A 20,389-nucleotide genomic window follows, 5' to 3' on the forward strand; every position below is an offset into this window, starting at 1 on the left:
TAGACGTTGTTTCATTACAAATGCAAATATTCATCTATCTATTCATTTGGTGGAATTGGTAACCTTGTTTAGGGTTGTAGGGTGAGTGAGGTGATGCAGAGATGTGTTGACATTAATCTGTTCTCTCTTGATGACTGCTCTCTCTCTAGACTTTTAGTCTTTTTATGTCATAATTATGACTTTATACTGGCAAAAAAAATCTCAACAAAGCAAAGTTTAAAATGACAGTTATATTTTTCAAACTGGTGGGAATGGGCTTTCATAAATCTGGATTTTATGGGAATGAACTCTTTACATCCTGACGCACGGTGAGATGTTGCTGGATATGCTCTCATTTTGTTTGTGCACTGGGCAGAAATGTAAGGGAACCCAAAATTAGGAGCAGGATCAGCTTTAGTGCCATAATGAAGTCATTAGGGCTCCACCGTGGAGCAGTGGTTAGTGCTGCTGCCTCATAGCAACGAGGTCACCAGTCCGAATCCTGGTTCATCTGGACTGGACCTTTCTACATGGTGTTTGCATGTTCTCCCTGTGCATGCATGGTTCTCTCCAGCTCCCTTTAGCCATCCAAAAACACACTCATCAGGCCAACTGATGGTTCTAAATCATCTGAAAGTGTAGGTGTGAGTGTGTGGGAAAGGTTGTCTGTCTCTGTGTGTCAGCCCTGTGAATGGTGGAGACCAGTCCAGGGTGTACCCCGCCTCTCACCCCATCACAGGACTTGGTGCACTGTGAACAGAAATACACACACACACACACACTGGCAAAGGCTGCTTTAACCTTATTTATTAATGAAACCAGATAAAGGCCTTCTAAGAGTCCTGAATGGAGAAAATGATGAAATAGATGTATTAACAGCAACAATACTTATTGTTTCTTTCTTATTTCACTCTTCAGTTACATGTTGGTTCAAACAGCCACTACCTTTCTATGTTAGCTCAACCTGCAGCCAGACAGGAATAGAAAATAAACAACAATCAGAAATAATAGTTTCTCTTTGACTAAATGAGCTGGCTTACATGAAAAACTCTTGTCTTACAGATATTTAGGATGATACAGAGACAAAGATTAGGTTAACGTGTACAACACTGGAACCGTTTGTGTTGGGGAACACACAGTTTCATGTCATAGATAGCCGATCTGGATTTGGAGAAGTCTCTAGTTCAGAAGTTTATTTTAACCATGAATACATCTGAGATGAATGTCTTCATTCAGCTTTTCTCCTTACTCTCTTGGAAAAGTACGTTGACATGGCTTGACATGGAGTAAAGTGGATCCTTCTGTACAGTTTGAGTACTCTAATAGAAGGCTGCAGCTGTATGTTAGGGTACACACACACACACACACACAGCCTCACTCCCCTCTGTTTCTCTACTTCTTTCTGTCTATTTTGCTCATCATAGCCTTGACGTCCACGGGGGCGGAGGCAGCAGCAGCTTTGGCCTTCTCCTCCTCCTCTTGCTGCCAAAGGGTGATGGGATGGATACCTGGGTTTCGGCTCCGAGCGTTTTGTTCCAGCTGGGCTGGGCTTGAGGGGAAACAGAAAGAGAAATATCTCATCAGTGTTTCATCTGTTGTCACTGAGTAAGTTTCATTTTTATCCAGTGACTGCAGAGGTGAGGGAAGCAGAAGACTGATCAGAGCAGAGTACTGACTTGAAGTTATGAGCCTCAGGGTTCAGGGCTTTCTTCTGGATCTCTTTGTACACCGGGGACTTGAGGTAGCGAAAGAAAGTATCCTGTACCAGAGAAACAGAAAAACTGTGGATTTATACTTTCACTGCACCAATGTGTGCTCATCCACAGAGATAACCCTGAGTGAACTGATTGTGTTGGAGGGTTTGGCCAGATGATACAAACTGTAGCAGACAATCCAGACACCTCTAAAACAGCAGCTAATGCGTCTTAGATTCTGCTCCAACATTAGCAATCTACAACATGTCATTAAAGCTACAGGAAACTTAGCCTCCAAGGTGGGTTTACTGAATGGTTTTAGAGCCTAGATTAGAGATGCTTCTACTTCTCCTTCTATTATTATTTTAATTATCCTTATTTTCATTTTGACTTTAAAGGCAGAATCTGGGATGGGAATCAGGAGTCTCATTTTTGTCAGATTCCTACATGAATAAATTCAGCTGGAAATAAAACATTTTCTGTAGGATTCTTACCTTTTGTCTGAATTCTGGCTCTACTGAATTTTGGACTTGAATTTAAAAAGGCTTTGTTTCACTCAGAATCCTAAAAAATAAGGTCACAGTTCTAACTTGTCAGGATTGTGTATATTTTAACACCTTATTTGAATGAATTCAGAATTCTGCCTTTTTGTCCATAAAAATTTGAGATTAATAACAAGACACATTCAGACATTTGAGTGTTTAAGAGCAGTCCTTGTTTAAAATGGTTTACCTTGCCTATCTTATCTCTTTATGTAAATGGTTTATATCTGGTTTAGTACTTGTTTCTTATTGTAGAACTTACTGTTTACTCTATTGCGTATCATATTGTTTATCTACTACTTATTTTTTATGACCCTATCTCATCTTATAGTCCAACTGCTGTATTATTTGAAAAACAAAGTGAAACCATATTTTCCCCTGGAAGTAAAAAAAAGTATTCCGATACTGAAAGTTAGGGTTTCTCCTCTGAACGTGGACTTGGATATCAGAATCCAGACATTTTCTCAGTCATAAACTCAAAGCATAGATTCTGAGCTCTGAGCTTGTACTACAGAGGAACAAGTCAGATTCTGATTTAATGTAAGAATTTTTACTTTAGGGCCTTGAAATAAAACTGTAAATGTTTCTCAATAATCAACCCAGCTGTGGGATGGTATGGAGCTAAAATCAGTCGAAAGAATGAAAGAGAAATGAAAACCTTTTTTGAGCAGCCATCATTGTTCAATAGGCTCCATTTTTCATCTAAACAGTCAGTCATCACTTCAGGAATGAATCACCCATCCTAAGCCCTGGTACAGTTTTGGCAGTACCCAAAGGACCCATGGTACACAGACCCACCTTCTTCATCAGTAGGAAGACGTGTGTCTGGGCTGCTTCCAAAACATAGCGGTGGGGATGGTCCAGGCCTTTTACGGTCAGACCCATCGTCCTGCCATCAATGTTGATCCAGCGAGGGGCACCTGGGGCCAGGAAGGTCCTGGTCACACAGTCTCAGGGTCATTATCATTCTGCAGTAGCTGAGTTGCTGCTGTGGGAAACCTTGGATCTTAAAGACACTGTGAGGAGGATCTGTTTTAATCAGACTGCAGCGCCACCTTCTGGCCTTGGGTCTCACGCACGCTGTCGTAAAGATGTGACTTTTAACCAGGCATGCATTTGTCTTGGATTACATTTTTTGTTCAAGTCAACTTTTAACCAGATCCAACTCCACGAGGTAAGGTATTTATCAACAGTTAGGTAGAGCTAGGCTTTGAAACATGACAATAAACAAACTTTGTCAGTTTGTACCGTAGTTCAGTAGCCGGCTTTATTTAGCTCTACTCACAGCCCGGTGCTCTGAGACATGTCTGTAACGTGTAGCGTTAGTGAATCCTGGCTCTGTCCTACCAGAGCTCATCTACCAACTCCAACCTCACCAAGCAGAGCTAACGTAACTCGTCTTTTCAAAATTACCTGATAAATTCATTCTAAAGTGTGGATTATGATCAGGCCTTATCTAGAAGGGCAACTTTAAAGATCACTGAGAAACTCCTCACAGTTACTTTAATGTCTCCACCAAACAGCAGACACACTACACACCGTCACACAACACACACATGATATATAAAGAGCGACTGAGTGTTTCACAGCAGTTCTGACCAGCTGATGGCTCTTACTTGAAGATGGTCTCAGCTTTTGTTGACATTGAAGATGCAGTGCCCCACTTCAGTTCTTCAGCTGCCTCCCAGAAAGCCAAGTTCTCCCCTGGAAAACACACACACACACGCACATACACACACACACACACACGCACGCACGCACGCACGCACGCACGCACGCACGCACGCACGCACGCACGCACGCACGCACACACACACACATTTGTATAAAGTTGTACACTCATGGACGGTCTTTGGACAGACAGATTGTGGTGGAGACTGTCTGAATATGTCTCAGGAAACACAGACGTAGGATCGATCTGACTTTAAAGGTGTGTAATGTCTTATAAAACAGGAAACAAGGATGCTTGGTGTTTGCCTTACTCTCTCTGTTGCTCTCCCTCTGTCACCTCACAACCAGCAATTCAATTTAAAACAGATTCAGCCAAATTTGATACTTTTCTGCCATCTAGTGGCAGCAAAAGCACAATACAAAAAATGTATGAACGGCAACCTTTTCTGCCAAGTCAGTCAGCGGTCAGAGCTTAGGATGGAATGGAGAAAAACACAGATCATCTGGAAATATGACTGTTATCGTAATAACCCATGCTCAGTCTTTTACCGAAGCCGGCAAATTCTGACACAATTGGATTTTTTTTTTCGGCAGTACTAGAGAACACACACATACAGTCGCACAAGCACTACAAGCACATTTTGATTTAATTATTGTTCATAGTATAAGTTCCATCTAAATTTCTCCCAAGGGAATTAACTGGAAGGAAAACTTTTTTTTTTTTTTTTTTTACAAACAGCTTTTTTGAAAAAAGGTTCTTCACAAATTTCTGAATGGATTACTGAAACTGTGTAACTTTTGGCTGAGGAATGCTAAGTCTTAGTCTTCAAGACTGATTCATGATCTTGGAAACACAACATACCGCTGAACTCCTTCTTGAGGAAGATCTTAAAGTCGTCCCTGCCTCTCAGGTCATTCAGAAGTTCAAACAAACTGAAGGACCAGCGCTCCACCCGCATCTTAGTGGGCAAATCAACTCTGGACAAAAACACAACAGAGCCACTGATTCAGACAGCTAGAAATTTCAGGTCATATCATGCTTTCAAAGGACATTTCTGTAACTGTGTATCTTTAAGTACAGAAATAAATGATGCCTACTGGCAGAGAGAGCCCACCTTCTCATATTCAGAGTCCAGTAGCTGTCATTGTCAGTTTGCCAGGGGTTGCTGGGTAAACATGGAGCCAGGAATGGGTCATGGTTCTTGTAAGTTGTGATGTATTTCACCAGTCTGTAGAGGCAGAGTTACAGCGATGAAGAGGAATCAACAGGGCCCCCCACATCTGTTTCAAAACCATCCCTGTTAGAGATATATGAACTTACGCTCCAAGGGAAACACTAGATTTGACCTTTGACCTCATGATGGCTTGTTGATAAAACATGTTCTAAAATCAAACAAGAGCATAAACATAATCAGTATTTCTGTTGTTTTTCCATTCCAATTCAGCCAAACTGTTGCGATCACATATCCCAACAACAAAGTTTCTGACCCACAATTTATGTTAAAGAACAAAATGAGATTTATTTACAACCTTAAACAATCAGCAATGAAATTTAGCTTGTGTCTTCTTGTTTTGGGGCCATAGTGATCAAATCATAGTCTGTGCAGCTTTTCTTAAATGAGAGTACTGGTAAGACTTTGTGACTCACCCTGCGTCTGTACATGTCGAAGGTGATTTTCTGAGAAACAGAAGAAAAAAAATGCAGTTAAAGAAACAGTTTGTTTGCACACAGACGGTTAATATAAAGGACATCGGGAGGGACATCTTTGGTCAGACCTTTTGAAACCACAGCTAGAGAACTAAACTGCTGAAGCTTAGACTGAAGGAAACTATTCTTTGTATTAACACATTTAAAAACTGATGTGTGCATCTCCAGAAAACATAAAGCTCTGTAGATACTGAACACTGAGCTGATACTTAGCTGCATATTCATATACTGTATAAAGCCCTGAGTCTGTCTGTGAACTACCTCAAATGTCCCCCTCTAAAACTAGCACAAGACCTGCACCAGACTTGTTGATATGATGACATCATCGCATAAGGATCTCCTAACTGGTGCATGACACGTTAAAGGGGTGGGCCTCAAACACCAAGGTCTGCCCCATAGCTTTTCCCCTGACAGGCCTCCAGAGGGCTGACCAATCAGAGGGAGGGGGGTCGTGAGGGAGGGAGCCTTAAAGAGACAGCAGCTATAAACTGCCACGTTTCAGACAGAGGTGTTCTAAAACAACAACGGGACAAGAATCTGGGAAAACTACTGTACTCTACTTCCAACCCTTTAGGCTCTTAGCTTCATCATTGTAAGGAAAGCTGTGTATGGAGAGAAAAGACAAGAAATACAAGCCATGAAGATGATTGTCCAGACAGAAGAACTCCAAATCCAAATTTAACTGTAGCTTTAAAATGAAGACACTGTGATGACGTGACCTAACATTGCAGAATGTAACCATTAAGATAATAATACTTAGAGTCTGTCATTATTACACACTCTAAAAATTTGCGTCATAAAAAGAAGAATGGGTTTGAGGTTGTCTCACTGCAGGACAAACTTTTCTCTTGAATAACCAATAGGTAGAGTATCTGTTCTCTGTTCACCTGAAGAAAATCTATAGTCCAGTTGTCCAGTCCGGTTGACTGTGTTTGTACTAGTGCTCAGTGAAACTTAATGAAAAAGAGGTTGTCTACATCAAGCTAACATTAAAGGTAGAGTCGGCAGGATTTCCATAAAAAATAAAATGTCATCTTTAACAAAAGTAATCCTGCTCAGTCGTCTCCTCTGGGCCTCTAAACATGTGTCAGTGTCTGTGTCTGCCTCAATCCCCTCCTCTGCCTGGATGTTGATGTTTTGGTTGTACCAGGACCTTTCTGGGTGGAGAGTAAGCGTGGTTACATCAGCCAATCACAGAGCGCCAGTTCACAAGTGACTTTGCGTTTTGATGATAGCGAGTGGAAGAAGCTATTCAGAGCAGCTACGATAGAGGGCGTAGCTCGGAGGAGGAAAAACAACCAAAGTGAAACAAAACACCAAAGAGATAAAGCTTTTCCTAAACGAGGGTGAAGCTTGGGCCAACTTTCTCTCACTTTCAGGAACTTGCAGAGCAGCTCGTGACGAAGAGCGACGCGAGTTGGTATTGTCAAATACCCGTGACTAGCTTGTGTTAACATGCCAAGTGTGGTACATGTCTCTCAAATCTCTGATCTCCGATTGAGCGATTCAGACAGGAGCCGTTTTTGTGCCAGGTTGTAAATATGTTTATTTCTGCAGTAAAATGGCTTACTTTGGCTTGGTGTATTTGTGACTTCAGACACTTCTGTAGACAGCCCCTGATGGTTACTGAAGAAACAGCAGGTTTTAGTAATTCAGCATCGTCTCATATTTTCAGAGTGGAGATTGCCGCTTGGTGTTCACGTAGTCACAGTCGTAGGCAAAGGGTGTGTGCTGCATCTGACACTGACCCGAGGAGGAGGAGCCCAGTTTGGATGTTGTGTTTACTAACATGTAAGGTAAATTCCTTCAGACCCTGCCTTTAAGGCAAATTAACACACAAGATTAAACCTGAGCTTTCCTGGGTTTTCTAAGCACCTTACGTCAAAGTAGTGCTTTAGCAAACAGCAGATTTTCCAAACCTAAGGAGAAGGGACAGGGTACAACATGTTTCTTTCTAGTTAAGCGCTCTTTTTTCCTCCTCATTGAATCATTTCAGCAATCATTCTTGAATGGCATATAATCTGAGTATATAAAACAATGTGAAAAGTGACTCACTTCCTTGTTCTTTTTGGGTTTTGTTTAATTTTAGATGGAGTGAAGTAAAGAGAAGTGTATTGAGAAGGTCAAGAGGAAGGAGGACACAAAAAGCGATAGAAGTGGTAAGAAAAAGAGAGAAGACTGAGCGCAAGGAGTGACACTGTTGAGGGGGTTCAAGCCTTTAAGTGGATGTGACCGCACAGATCCGCTCCTCTAAGCTGAACTAAGGTCTTTGTGTCAGCGCATGGGGACAGCGCTGTGTGTGTGTGTGTGTGTGTGTGTGTTTGTGTGTGTGTGTGTGTGTGTGTGTGTGTGTGTGTGTGTGTGTGTGTGTGTGTGTGTGTGTGTGTGTGTGTGTGTGTTAATACCAACCTGTTACCTCCTCTGTGTTTGGATCAAGAAGATGCTCTGGGCCGACATCCATAGCACTGTGAGTACGGCGCTGGACAAATGTACATGGAAAGGTTCAGGAGGTGTGTGAGCGCTCATGAGGTAAAAAAAAAAAAACTTGTACATGTTTGTTTCTCGGACTGACAATAAAGACAAACAACAACTTCTCCTATTCCAATAGGAGTAACACACTCACCGGTGGCCTGTTCACTATCCAGTAAGCCCTCTCCTGGCAGTCAAACACCACACGGTCTGGCTTCTTTCTCTCTCTACCCGCCCTGACAAACACACACACACACACACACACACACACACACACACACACACACACACACACACACACACACACACACACACACACACACACACACACACACAAACAGAAAGTAAATGTGAAGCCTAACTCATCAGAACGCCCAGTGTTTTGATCAATGAACTGATTGGACGTGAGGGCGTGAGGCTGATGCCACACGAGTTTCATTTATAGGACTAAAACATAAACATACACATTTATTAAAGCTATATAGGCAAACAAAAAATCAAACAAAAACATAAATAAAATAGTAAATGAAAGTTTTTACTCCACCACATTAACTCAAAATAGCTTCAGTCTAGACATGAACAACATTATTAAGAAACTTTTACTTTGTTGCTGTGGTGTATTATTCCCTTCTGTTTCATTTACATCAAGTCATTCAGCAAATCCCCATCGTCCCACCTTCAGTTTTATTATAAGTACTGTATGTTTCCACAGCAGACTGTATAATAGTATGAGGACGAAGTACCAGTGACCAGCACTGGTGATGTCACCCATCTATTTCTGACACAGAGTTGCAAAGCATATCGTCAGCAGAAGCCACACTGGAAATGAAGCAGACTTTGAGCCTCCTCACTCAGCTGAACTGTGCCGCTGACTGGAGAACCCTGTGTTGGTACTATCATTTAAACTGCTGGGTCACAAACAAAATCACCCAGTAAAGTGTGTTTCCTTGGACAAATGAGCTTCATAGATTTTTTGAGCATCACAGACTGAAGTTCAATCCTAACTCCTGTAGTCACATACCAAAGTGTCTTCGACCAAAACACTGACCCCAAAATTGCTCTGCGCTGATTGTGTATGAATAAGATTAGCTTGAACTGAAGGTCCCTGTCTGTACCGTGCCATCAGTGTGTGGGGGTGATGTAAATTCATGAATGTAACTAGTAGTGCAGCAGATAATTGCAAATTTCAAAAGAATCATTCAGATGGTGATGCAAGCATTAAATGTGGCACAGATACTTTCTATGAGCCACTTTTTTAAAAATAAAACATTAGATAAAAATTCAAGATGGTGGCCACTTTTTAAGATGACCATCATTACTGTCAAACCCTTATTATTTCAATAGTACAAACGTTGATGCAAACATGATATTTGGCACAAATTCTCTCTAGGGGGGCAAGCAATTTGAGAGGTCAGAAAGATCAGAGAGGCACTACTGAAGTACAAATCCATTTACCATTGCCTTTTATTCATTCATTCATTTATTCGTTCATTCATTCAGTGATGGCAGGTGTGTGAACCACATTTGAAGTCAATCTAATGTATTTGTTTGGAGTGGGGGGGGGCAACTCTACTATATTTACACACACACATCAGACCAAATTACTCTTTCTGGTAAAAGGAAGATTTTCTTGACATTGCAGCCAAAAGGTCTCTGAATGATTAATTCAAACCTCAGACACAGATCAGAGGCTTTAACACTTTTACCTACTTGTACTGTTCAGTGGCCTGCATCACAATAAAGTCCCACTTGTGGTTCAGCCATTCATGCAGGTGGTTATAGTGAGCCTGTTTAGAAAACAGAAAACAGCCATAAAATGAAGCAGCAAGCTGCACCATCACTTCAGTCTGAGACATAGCTGAGATAATGAAAGAGAACTGTAAAGACAATGAAATGTTTTCAAATTTGGATCCAGCCATGCTCCTTCATTTTTCACAACATATATAAAATATATATGAAAAACAGAATACATTGTTGGATCCTGGGGTTGCTTGACTCCCTTAATAATAAAACTAATGCTACTACCATTTCCTTAATATATAGCAACAATACTAACAATGATCGTAATAATGATAATAATAATGATAGATATGTTTTTCCAACTTAAAGACAATAGCAACACTATTTAAAATTTGAAAAATCAAAGATAAACTAAAATCAATAAAAAAAAGTTTACATACAAACAGCGATAACAACAACAAAGCAGTTAGACATAAAGAAAAACAACAACAACAAAGACAAACATTTTCATTTGGTATGTTTTTAACATTGATTTGAGGATGGATCAGTGCAGTTAAAAAGTGTTTAGGGAGTGAGTTCGGAGAAAAAGGAGACGTTCAGACATCGAGACCACTACCTGCATTTCAATCTGTATGAAGCAGGAAGTACATGTGACGATCATTTTAAAACATGCGCACACACCTGTTCATAGGGCTCCAGCATGCCTTTTTTACGGATGTTCCTCTTTGCCAAATAAATGGCTACAGAAAAAGAAAAAAAACAACAGAGCTCAAACACTTTATAGAAAGCAAAAGAAACAACACAAAACCAGGCACTTGATCAACCTACATCTGAGCAAAGTATCCACAGACTAACCAGATTCCTGCTCAATAACATACATGTTTAATCTCTCTCAATAAAAGGCTGTTTGCAGCCAGTAGAAGTGAACTGGTTAACAGAGCTTTTCAGTCACGCTTCTTTTGGCAGACATGTCTAAGTCTCAACCTCTTCAACCATCTCTACGTCCTAAGTGTTATAAAACATCTTGCAGCTTTTCAAAATCTCAGAATAAAGACCATAAAGCAAACTGTACCAACCATAGTCACTGTCCTCTGCTACCCATTGCTGTGTGGGCCAGAAGTATGGGGTCTGAGAAGGTGCAGAAAAGAGAGATTTGTAGATAGAGCTGTAATTACTTCATGATCATTTCTGCAAAGCTAAAACAATGCTTCACTCACTGCATTAGAAACATTGTTTTTTTTTTTTTTTTACAAACTTTATGATTTACTGCTGACTGTCACTGGAAACAAGCTCAGGATTGTTTCTCAAGTTCTAGACTTGGTGACTTCCCCTAAATGTTAAGAATTACTTCAAAACGTGAACATAAAATAATATCATATCTGCTGCTACCACAGATGTCACATCACTTCTGCCAAGGCCCCTTGGACTCCAAATCTGAAAAACATTTTGCTCTGTACACAGCAGTCAAAGTGTACACTGTAAAAGTAATTTGTTGACAACTTTATTCAGACAAGTCATCTTGTTGCTTTGACTGAATTAAGTAAAACATGAAGTGGCAAACAATCTGAACAAGAAAAAAAGGCCAAGAGAACCACAAAAGATCTTGGTTGAACTTAATTCATCAAGTTTTTACAGCAAAGTAATTTTTGTTGTGATGGTGTTTTGTGACCATGAGCGAGGACAGAATACAGTGGATATCAGACCCTGCTCAACTTTGAGATGTTACACAGAGGACACAGGCTGTCTGTGCTTCACATTGTCTGTTTATGCTCCATGGCAATGGCCTGCTGTCTTGTCTGTCCTAATCCATCAACAAATTTTATTAATTAGCATAAACACTAAATGCACTTTAAAAATCATTGAGTACATGGGCCTATGTCCCATGGAGCACAGACAACCATAGTGCAGCATCTCAGTGTTCAGCAGGGTCCGAGATCCACTGTGTTCCCTCCCCAGTTGTGGTTACAGAACACCATTACACAAAAAAAGATTGATTTACATGAGCATATATTTTTAAGTTGAAACATACATTTTTTAATTGAGATAATGCAGACTTAAAATAACATGTTAGAACAACATATGTGCAAAATCACACTGTGCAGCGTAGCTTTAAGTGCAAAAGAGCCAACTTTATGCTAAATCAGTGACGTAAAATCAAGCAATGAGTTCTATGTTGTGGACTATGCTAAGAAAATGCAGTACAAGAATGAATCCCAATGGTTTGGGTGGGATTAATAACATTAGTTAGGGTTATTCATAAGGTCAGATATACTTTTCCCCCAAGTTGTCAGTGTTAGCCAAGGACAGGATGAAAACCAGAAAAATGTAAGCTGATCATGATAGTTTTGATTATAAAAGGGCGACAAACTCATCACACAAAGTTCATCTAACTCTAAATTTAGTGTCTAAAAAAGCAGTCGCAAAAACATTTAGCAACTTTTTTACATGCCAGTGTTAGTTTGTTGACAGATCTTCAGCACTTGGGGATGCAGTCTGAAGTAATTAGTAGCATTTTCAGAACAGACTTAGCGTACATTTGATACAACAATCATGGATATTTGTAGGCTTTTATTTGATCACCTGAATAGTTGGTTTCGTTGACTAAAGTTAAACCTTAGATATATAAGAAGCTGGTCTTCTTTGATGTAGGCAGCACTGGTTTTCTAGCTCAGAACAGACAGACCAGTAACATATACCATTTGTACTCAGTAAGCAGTGCATGTGAAACCCCGATTTAGGAGGCAAAGATTGGTGGTGAAAACTGGAGGAGTAGAGAATAATAATTATGATCAGACACTGGAGCGTCTTTAACCTGAAAAACCTACGGAAGGTGTGAGTGTTTCAGTCTAGAGTCTGACCATTAGGTATAACATAATATTTCCATTTCAACTGATTGAACCTTTAGAGTCAACCTATCACAACCTGCAAATGTTAAATTATAATGGAGCAGTTTTTTCTGTCATTACAAACCACTATTAATGAAGAAAAATGTGAAAAATAAAACTCAAACATGAATAAACCAAAGAACAAGTTATTCTCCAACCACTAAACATCTGCTGGATTAAAAAATGAAGCATTATGTAAGAAGCAAATCATAATCAATACCATTAGAATCACATCACGGCATGCATGAGTTATATGTACATTGTTAACTTTTTGATGTCTATGATGGATGAGGAAGCCTGACCTAGGTAAAGAAAAGTCACCAGGAAGGAAGAGTGCTGCTTTACCTGGAAGCGGTAGAGGCTAGCATCATTGCACAGGACCAGCTTCTTGTGGTTCTGCAGAGGGTAGATGTACCCATAGGCCACCAACATGGTGCCGAAAGCTTGAGCCTCTGGAGCAAAAGACAGGGGAGGGGAGAGAAGATGAAGTCATAACCAACATGCAGATACCATTTGTTTTATAGTTGATTTCTTTAGAAAAGACTCATCTGTTTGATATTAAAAGTTCAGACCCTCTGCTGTGTTCTTCAGCTTGTTAGTAATCCATGCCACCACATCCTGTCCTGTTGGAAACAAAGAAGAGCTGAAATACAAATACTGCACACACACTCATTTAATCCACATCAGGGCAAAAAATTTCTTCTTCAGGTGCTTGAATACTTTGTCAGTGCTGCCACCTGCTGGGCTCTAAAATAGAAATCTGAAGCTCAGACAGGAGTTAACATTATCCTAAGAAACTCTGAGACATTGTTTCAGACAGATGAAAGGAAGGAAGGTTTGTAAGCAGGACAGAAACAGCAAACGTTTAAAATTGAAGGAGAAATTCTTTACAGTGTTTCTGCTTTTACTTAATAAATACAACACTTCTTTTAAAGTCTTAATTCTTCAGTGTGTAAGTATTCAACCCTCGGTGAACCTGAAAAAAACACACAGTTTAGGTCTGAAGGGAGAGAAAACGGACTCTGCTTCACCCTGACGTTTAAACTGTATAATAAATACAACAAGCTGCTGTGTTAAAAGTGAATTGCTGAATACAACAGTATCTGCTCCACAATTCTTCAATGCAGGTTTTCCCAACTCTGACCGTCTTTACCTCAGAGGGGCTCGGCCTCTGTAGGAAGCTCTTTTCATATGTGGGTAAATTGGAAACAGGTCAAACAGATTACCAGTTAGTTGCAAAATACTGCTCCATCTGTTTCTAACCACATACTCTTTCGGCCTTTTGTCATCCCTGCCTCAACTTTTTTGAGGGGTGATGCTGTCACTAAATTTAAGATTAGCTAATAATTTGTAGGGCTCAGTAAAATGTCTCATTGAAAACGTTTGATATGTTGTCCATCTTTTAATGTGAATACAGTAGCGATTTGGAAATCACAGTATTCTGTTTTTTATTTACATTTTACACATCATTCCAACTTTTTTTAGATATTGTGTTGTTATAGAATTCTTCATTTTTTGTATATTTTATCAGTGTTAACTAGAAATAAAAAGTACCCTCTAATTTTATTGTTTACTCTCAAAGTACCACTCAAAGAACCACTTTCTTAAACAACAAAAACAAAAAAAAACAACATTTTTTAAGACATGCATGTTATAAAATTGTTATTTGACAAAATATTTGTTTTTGAGTCTACATAGTCTGACATTTTTTTAGGTTTTATATCATCACTGATTTTTTTAACGCATTGTTTTTTTTCAATATTAGAATTTTTTTTAATTTACAATTTTGGTCTTGGAAAAAAGAAACATAAAAAGAGAGCTATAAATAATCAAAAATATAACTATTATGTTCAAAGCTGTATTGCTTTTTAATCATTTTCATTTTAATAAGAAAACTCATAAAGAAGTTAAACTGAAGGACACAACAAATAACAATTAACATTCATGAAATGTGACAGCCCTTAAACCAATTCCCTTAACCTGCAGTTACATTTGTAATTACTTGAAGTGTTTCTGTTTCATAGATTTTTCCTCTCTTCGTCTCTTGGCTAGCTTGGAGGGGGCCACACAGAACACACAGCTGCATCACACTGACTCAACAGTGTTCACGGATGGTGATTATTGCACTAAATAAATCCTTGCTTTAAGAAACCTTAAGAGGTAAGATAGAACAACACTTCTTGGTCTAGCAAGCCCTAACCGAAAGTGATTTGAATGATCTATTAATAAAATCATAAATCTGCTCATACCGTGTCTGTTTTTTATCTTATCTGATCTGCTTGGATTGGCTCCAGTCCACTAGAATATCTTTAACAATGTCATCAAAGGACATTGGTTAAGAAATCTTAGTTAAGAAATCTCTGATAAACATGCATCCTGCAGGTTCAGCTGGCAATTTTAGTACTTCAGTGTGACAATCAAATCTGATTCTGCTTTAAGACCTGAACCAGGATGCAAATAAACTCAAGTTCAATGATGTGCTTCAACAAGCTTCCATGGAGCAGCAAAGTGACAACAGGACTTAATGACTCAGTGCCATCACCCAGCAGACATGACAACAGCAGGTAAGTAAACGCAGGTAATAATCATTTGGCATGAGTCACACAGCTCAACCTCAGCTTCACCTCATCGTGTTATGAACAGTTTCTCTAGCAGGAGCTGCTTCCACCGACTGCACCGGTTCCCAGTGGAGGTTTGGCCCTCTGCTAGCTGACCTTTTCCCTCTCTGGACTAAGAGGGGATTAAAAAACACTTTGGTTCCAAAAGTACAGCCCAGATCTCATCCAATTGTGGGCTGCCTTATTTATCCTGTGTTAGCAGCTTAACAGCTGAGGCAGTCGCTGTCTTCATAGACAGGACTTTGAGTTATGCATGACCAAGTGTTCCCAGTAAAGCCAAGTGTTTTTTTTCTCCAAAAACTAATGCGCTGTCGACTTTTATTTCATTTCTGGGATTAAATAACATACATTGACGATCAGAAATTGAACTGTGACACAAATAACAGACTTATTTTTTTTCAGTTCCATTATTACATTGTGTATTGTTTGTATTCATTTTACTAGTTTAAAAAAATTCATACACGGTGTCGAGTGAACAACAGCAGAGCCCAGAGAGCCTGACTTTACTTGGATCATAGTAACTCGTTGGTATGGATCCTTTCTGCTTCAGAGTATGTAGAAAAGTAAAACTACCAAGCTGACACCAAGCCAAAACAGCCCATTGACTTTTGGGAAAGTTGACCCAGTTTTTCCACTGATGCCACATTGATCCATGCTGAGTCGATCTTCTGTGTGTAAGGTTAGAGGAACTTGCAATTTGCAATAAATCTCTATTCCAATCGTATTTGACAACAATATGCATAAGATTGTTTACACTTAAAGATTTCTGTCACACATAAAGACTTTTTTTTACAATCCGTCGTTTGCAGTATAAATAGTTTTATACTAACTTAAACAAATCCAGTATTTTAAAACTGTGTCCTGTTTGTGTTTCTGTGAATTAGTCTCACCAGAAATGACATGTGGGATGGTGGTGACATTGAGTTTCTGCTCTGAGCCTTTGACGCCACTTTTTGGATCCTGCATCTCCACCACAATGGCCTCCAGCTGAAAGGAGTTGTAGAAGTTATTTTTGTGAACCAAGGAACAATCACAACAGACTGACAAACTGGAACACTCACATCTGTGCGCCATTACATGTTTTAGAATAAAGTACAATCCTCTTTAAGTGCAGTAGTAAACTAGTAAAAAATAAACAACTTGAAGAAATCACAGATATAAAGAACACCTCTTCTGAGTTATTCTTGCTTGTTACAACGTGAGGTGATTGTGAGGAGTTAACGTGGAACAATTGCTTTGACACCTAAAATAAGTGCACAAATGACACAATCTTTGTGTTATTTTCACCAAACAAGCCAAACTTTTTGAATCAGACATGTATGACTAATGGAGGATGAATGTGAGATTTTCCACTCAGGACTTTTCTTCTTTAAAAAATCACTTTCTTGAGAGAAATACGTTGTATTATTGCTTTAGATTGTTAATATATATTATGTGGTATGGCTCTGCTCTGTAAGCCCCCTGTCTTTGCCTTTCCATATATATATAAGGAGTGTGGCTGTAGTCCTTTCAGCCAATCATGTACCTCCAGCCTCTGTCAGTTAACAAGCTTGGCTACTGTTTTATTTACCCTGTCCACTTGGTTGTTTGCACAGACATGCTGCATACAAACATGCTTAGACACTGGTAATTAAGGTATAAACTGACTGAATGAAACATGGGTCCATATTAAAGTGTAAAATTCATTTGATATTAACCCCTTACTACCTGAATCAATTTACATTTAAAAAAAACAATTATTTTTCGAGTTTTTGCATTTTTGCAGATGATAAATTGAGTGGAGATTGATAATCTGAATATAGCACATCCATACATACATATATTATATCATTTTATATAGATCTAATACGTTCACCCTCTGACCAATATAATGGGGTGCATTTAATATGATCCTTGGTATGTGTAGAATATGAGTGAATAGGCATTAGCGGGATAAAAAGGTCATCTCAGCTGCATCTCGACCTGACATGGTATGTTGCAACAACAGGCATCAAGGGGTTAACTAAGGATTTCTGTCTTAGTGCACACCTGCACTAACAATGATTTTTGACTCAGTTTTGTTTTTCTGAATTATGAACAAACTACGCTACCTCCAAACCAGAGCTGGCAAGAGCTAATACAGAATCTGTGTGTCCTACACTCAGCTCTGAATATAATGTTAAATGTAACCGTATTGTCAGACTGAGGACTAAAATACTCCATCTCAAATACCATTCTCCGTCTCAATCATTCACTGCAGCACACAAGTAACAGAAACATGAGAGGAGAGACAGAGAGCTCTGTCCAGGTAGACAAACTACAAACTGTTTTATCCTGATCTAAAATTCTGATATAAAAGTCAGAATACCCCCAGAAAATGCTCAGAATTCTGAAATAAATTTCAGAATTTTTGCATCGAAAGACAGATTATTAACTTTATCTTTAAGTTCTGAGGAGGAAAAAGATGGAATTCAAGGATTACAGAATACTAAGCTTTAGAACTGAATCTTGACCATTTTTACACAATTCTGACTTTAATATTGTGGGATTGTTTCTGTCCAACCAGGCTGTCTTTCAGTCAATGTGTCAGTCAAATCAAAGTTTAATTAAATCAAAGTTGATCAAAGTGTTTTACCAGCCCCTGAGCTGACCCCCACTCTGGCAAAGCACTAAAACTAATTGGCTTTAAAGCAGAGGAAGAGATTATCTTCAACCAGCCCCTGGTCTTTTTGAAACAAACATATCATTTACAAATCTTACACATACACACTTCAACTGAATGATTTCTTTGTTGCCAAAAAACAGAAAAAAATACAAGTTCTCTTGAACTAAGAGAAAGAGGTGTTCCACAGATTATTATCCATGCTTGGTATGAAAATGCAATGACAGCAATTTAATCCAAGAATTTATTAAGCTACATTAAGCCTTAAAATAAAATTAACAACCAGTGCTTCTGTAATGAAAAAACTCCTGGTATCTGATTCCAAAACAAAATAAATCCATTATAGTGCTGATGATATCTGCTTACCTTTTTGAAGCAGTGTACACGAGGCCGAAAATGGTGTACCCGGTCTGGGCGGGCTGTTCTAATCGTCATATTTGCAGGTAAATGAGGTTAGAAAAGGAAAACCCTGTGTGAAATCAAAAAAGCTACTCTATTTGTAGTTTCCCACAAAGAAGTAAGTGCGTTCAGTAGACTCCAACACACTGCTTGATGTGTGGGGATTGTCAGGCAGGACAGGGAAGATGGATTTATCCTCCAATCAGCTTTAAGGAGCTTCTGCTCTCATCTCCACTGACAGGTAGCAGCAGCCTGCCAGTGTCACTCCTGAATTAACTATCTCAGAGTAAGAGTCAACAAAGAAACAGTTGAACAGAAACAACACTCAGCGTCATTATTAATTAAACTCTTATTATTAAGAGTTAACAATTGAAACTCTCTGATCGTTTTGGGTGTGCAGCTGAGGAATCAAAGTGCACTGTGTGTTTTTCCCTTCCTGTAGGTGCAAACAAGATTTTTAAACAGTGAGTGTAAGTAGAGAAGTATGTACTTTGAAACATATCCTGGGAGAAACATGCTGCAGGATCAGATTCTGTTTAGAAAAGATTTACATTACGCGATCGGTCTGACTGTTGAATAAAACACCATGTTGTGATTTCTCAAAAAGCACTAACTACATATTTAAGGTCAACAAAAAGAAAAGGTGCACCCATTAGCCAACAGGGGGCTCCAAAGTCAGTACCAATGTCCCTAACAGAAGCTTTGATATTGTGTGTGTGTGTGTGTGTGTGTGTGTGTGTGTGTGTGTGTGTGTGTGTGTGTGTGTGTGTGTGTGTGTGTGTGTGTGTGTGTGTGTGTGTGTGTGTTGTGTTTTAATAATTGTGTCTCATTCTTTATAACAATAACCTTTGGATAGAAACTATGTTAGATTAGATCAGTCAGTACATTTACATGATCACAGGAGTCTGACTGAGATTATACAGTCAACAAAAATATAAACGCAACACTTTTGTTTTTGCTCCTATTTTTCATGAGATTGACTCAAAGATCTAAAATTCATTCCAGATAAACAATATTACCATTTCTCTCAAATGTTGTTCACAAATCTGTCTAAATGTTTGATAGTGAGCGCTTCTGCTTTGCTGAGATAATCCATCCCACCTCACAGGTGTGCCACATCAAGATGCTCATCAGACACCATGATTAGTGCACAGGTGTACCTTATACCGCCCACAATAAAAGGCCACTCTGAAATGCGCAGTTTTGTCTCACAGCAAAATGCCATAGATGTTGCAAGCATTGAGGGAGCGTGCAATTGGCATGCTGACAGCAGGAAATGTCAACCAGATCTGTTGCTCGTGCATTGAATGTTCACTTCTCCACCATAAGCCATCTACAAAGGCGTTTCAGAGAATATGGCAGTACATCCAACCAGCCTCACAACCGCAGACCACGTGTAACCACACCAGCCCAGGACCTCCACATCCAGCAGGTTCACCTCCAAGATTGTCTGAGACCAGCCACTCAGACAGCTGCTGAAACAATTGGTTTGCATAAATAAAGAATTTCTGCACAAACTGTCAGAAACCGTCACAGGGAAGCTCAACTGCATGCTCGTCGTCCTCATCGGGGTCTTAACCTGACTCCAGATTGTCGCCATAACAGACTTGAGTGGGCAAATGCTCACATTTGATGGCGTCTGGCACATTGGAGAGGCATTCTCTTCACGGATGAATCTCGGTTTACATTGTTCAGAGCAGATGGCAGACAGCGTGTGTGGCGTAGTGTGGGTGAGTGCTGTGCTGATGTCAGTGTTGTGGATGGAGTGGCCCGTGGTGGTGGTGGGGTTATGGTATGGGCAGGCATCTGTTATGGACGAAGAACACAGGTGCATTTTATTGATGGCGTTTTGAATGCACAGAGATACCGTGATGAGATCCTGAGGCCCATTGTTGTGCCATACATCCATGAACATCACCTCATGTTTCAGCAAGATAATGCATGGCCCCATGTTGCAAGGATCTGTACACAATTCTTGGAAGCTGAAAATGTCCCAGTTCTTGCATGGCCAGCATATTCACTGGACATGTCACCCATTGAGCA

The 20,389-nt window shown here is 39.6% G+C and overlaps 1 protein-coding gene across 2 annotated transcripts; it reads right to left on the reverse strand.

Moving 5' to 3' along the window:
* Nucleotides 1-913: 913 nt before the first annotated feature.
* rgs9a (regulator of G protein signaling 9a) lies at nucleotides 914-18,382 on the reverse strand. 2 transcript variants are annotated; one of them, XM_074696802.1, is made up of 17 exons: nucleotides 18,314-18,382; nucleotides 16,197-16,293; nucleotides 13,261-13,311; nucleotides 13,034-13,140; nucleotides 10,880-10,931; nucleotides 10,485-10,543; nucleotides 9,774-9,850; nucleotides 8,218-8,299; nucleotides 8,011-8,073; nucleotides 5,535-5,564; nucleotides 5,208-5,269; nucleotides 5,002-5,115; nucleotides 4,749-4,864; nucleotides 3,832-3,919; nucleotides 3,014-3,152; nucleotides 1,656-1,738; nucleotides 914-1,528 (listed from the first exon to the last, which is right to left on the reverse strand). In XM_074696802.1, exons 1-17 carry the CDS (start codon nucleotides 18,380-18,382, stop codon nucleotides 1,372-1,374), a joined length of 1,446 nt encoding a protein of 481 aa, XP_074552903.1. In that variant the 3' UTR covers nucleotides 914-1,371. The 2 variants fall into 2 exon arrangements, with proteins under 2 accessions (XP_074552903.1, XP_074552902.1); XM_074696801.1 differs by lacking the exons at nucleotides 16,197-16,293; nucleotides 18,314-18,382 and having other exon boundaries at nucleotides 5,208-5,250; nucleotides 8,004-8,073; nucleotides 13,261-13,387.
* Nucleotides 18,383-20,389: the final 2,007 nt, after the last annotated feature.

This window comes from Halichoeres trimaculatus, unplaced genomic scaffold, assembly GCF_033239565.1.
Source record: "Halichoeres trimaculatus isolate MK-OKI-2021-1 unplaced genomic scaffold, fHalTri1.1 fHalTri1_scaffold_20, whole genome shotgun sequence".
In the NCBI taxonomy this organism is placed as follows: domain Eukaryota; kingdom Metazoa; phylum Chordata; class Actinopteri; order Labriformes; family Labridae; genus Halichoeres; species Halichoeres trimaculatus.

Bases quoted from the DNA above. Each gene is read 5' to 3' on its own strand.
- rgs9a (XM_074696802.1), bottom strand. From the start codon at position 18,382: ATGACGATTAGAACAGCCCGCCCAGACCGGGTACACCATTTTCGGCCT. The intron at 13,312-16,196 runs GTGAGACTAATT...TGTTTCCAACAG, and splicing joins CATCCCACATGTCATTTCTG to GACAGGATGTGGTGGCATGG. The intron at 5,270-5,534 runs GTGAGTCACAAA...GTTTGATTTTAG, and splicing joins TCGACATGTACAGACGCAGG to AACATGTTTTATCAACAAGC.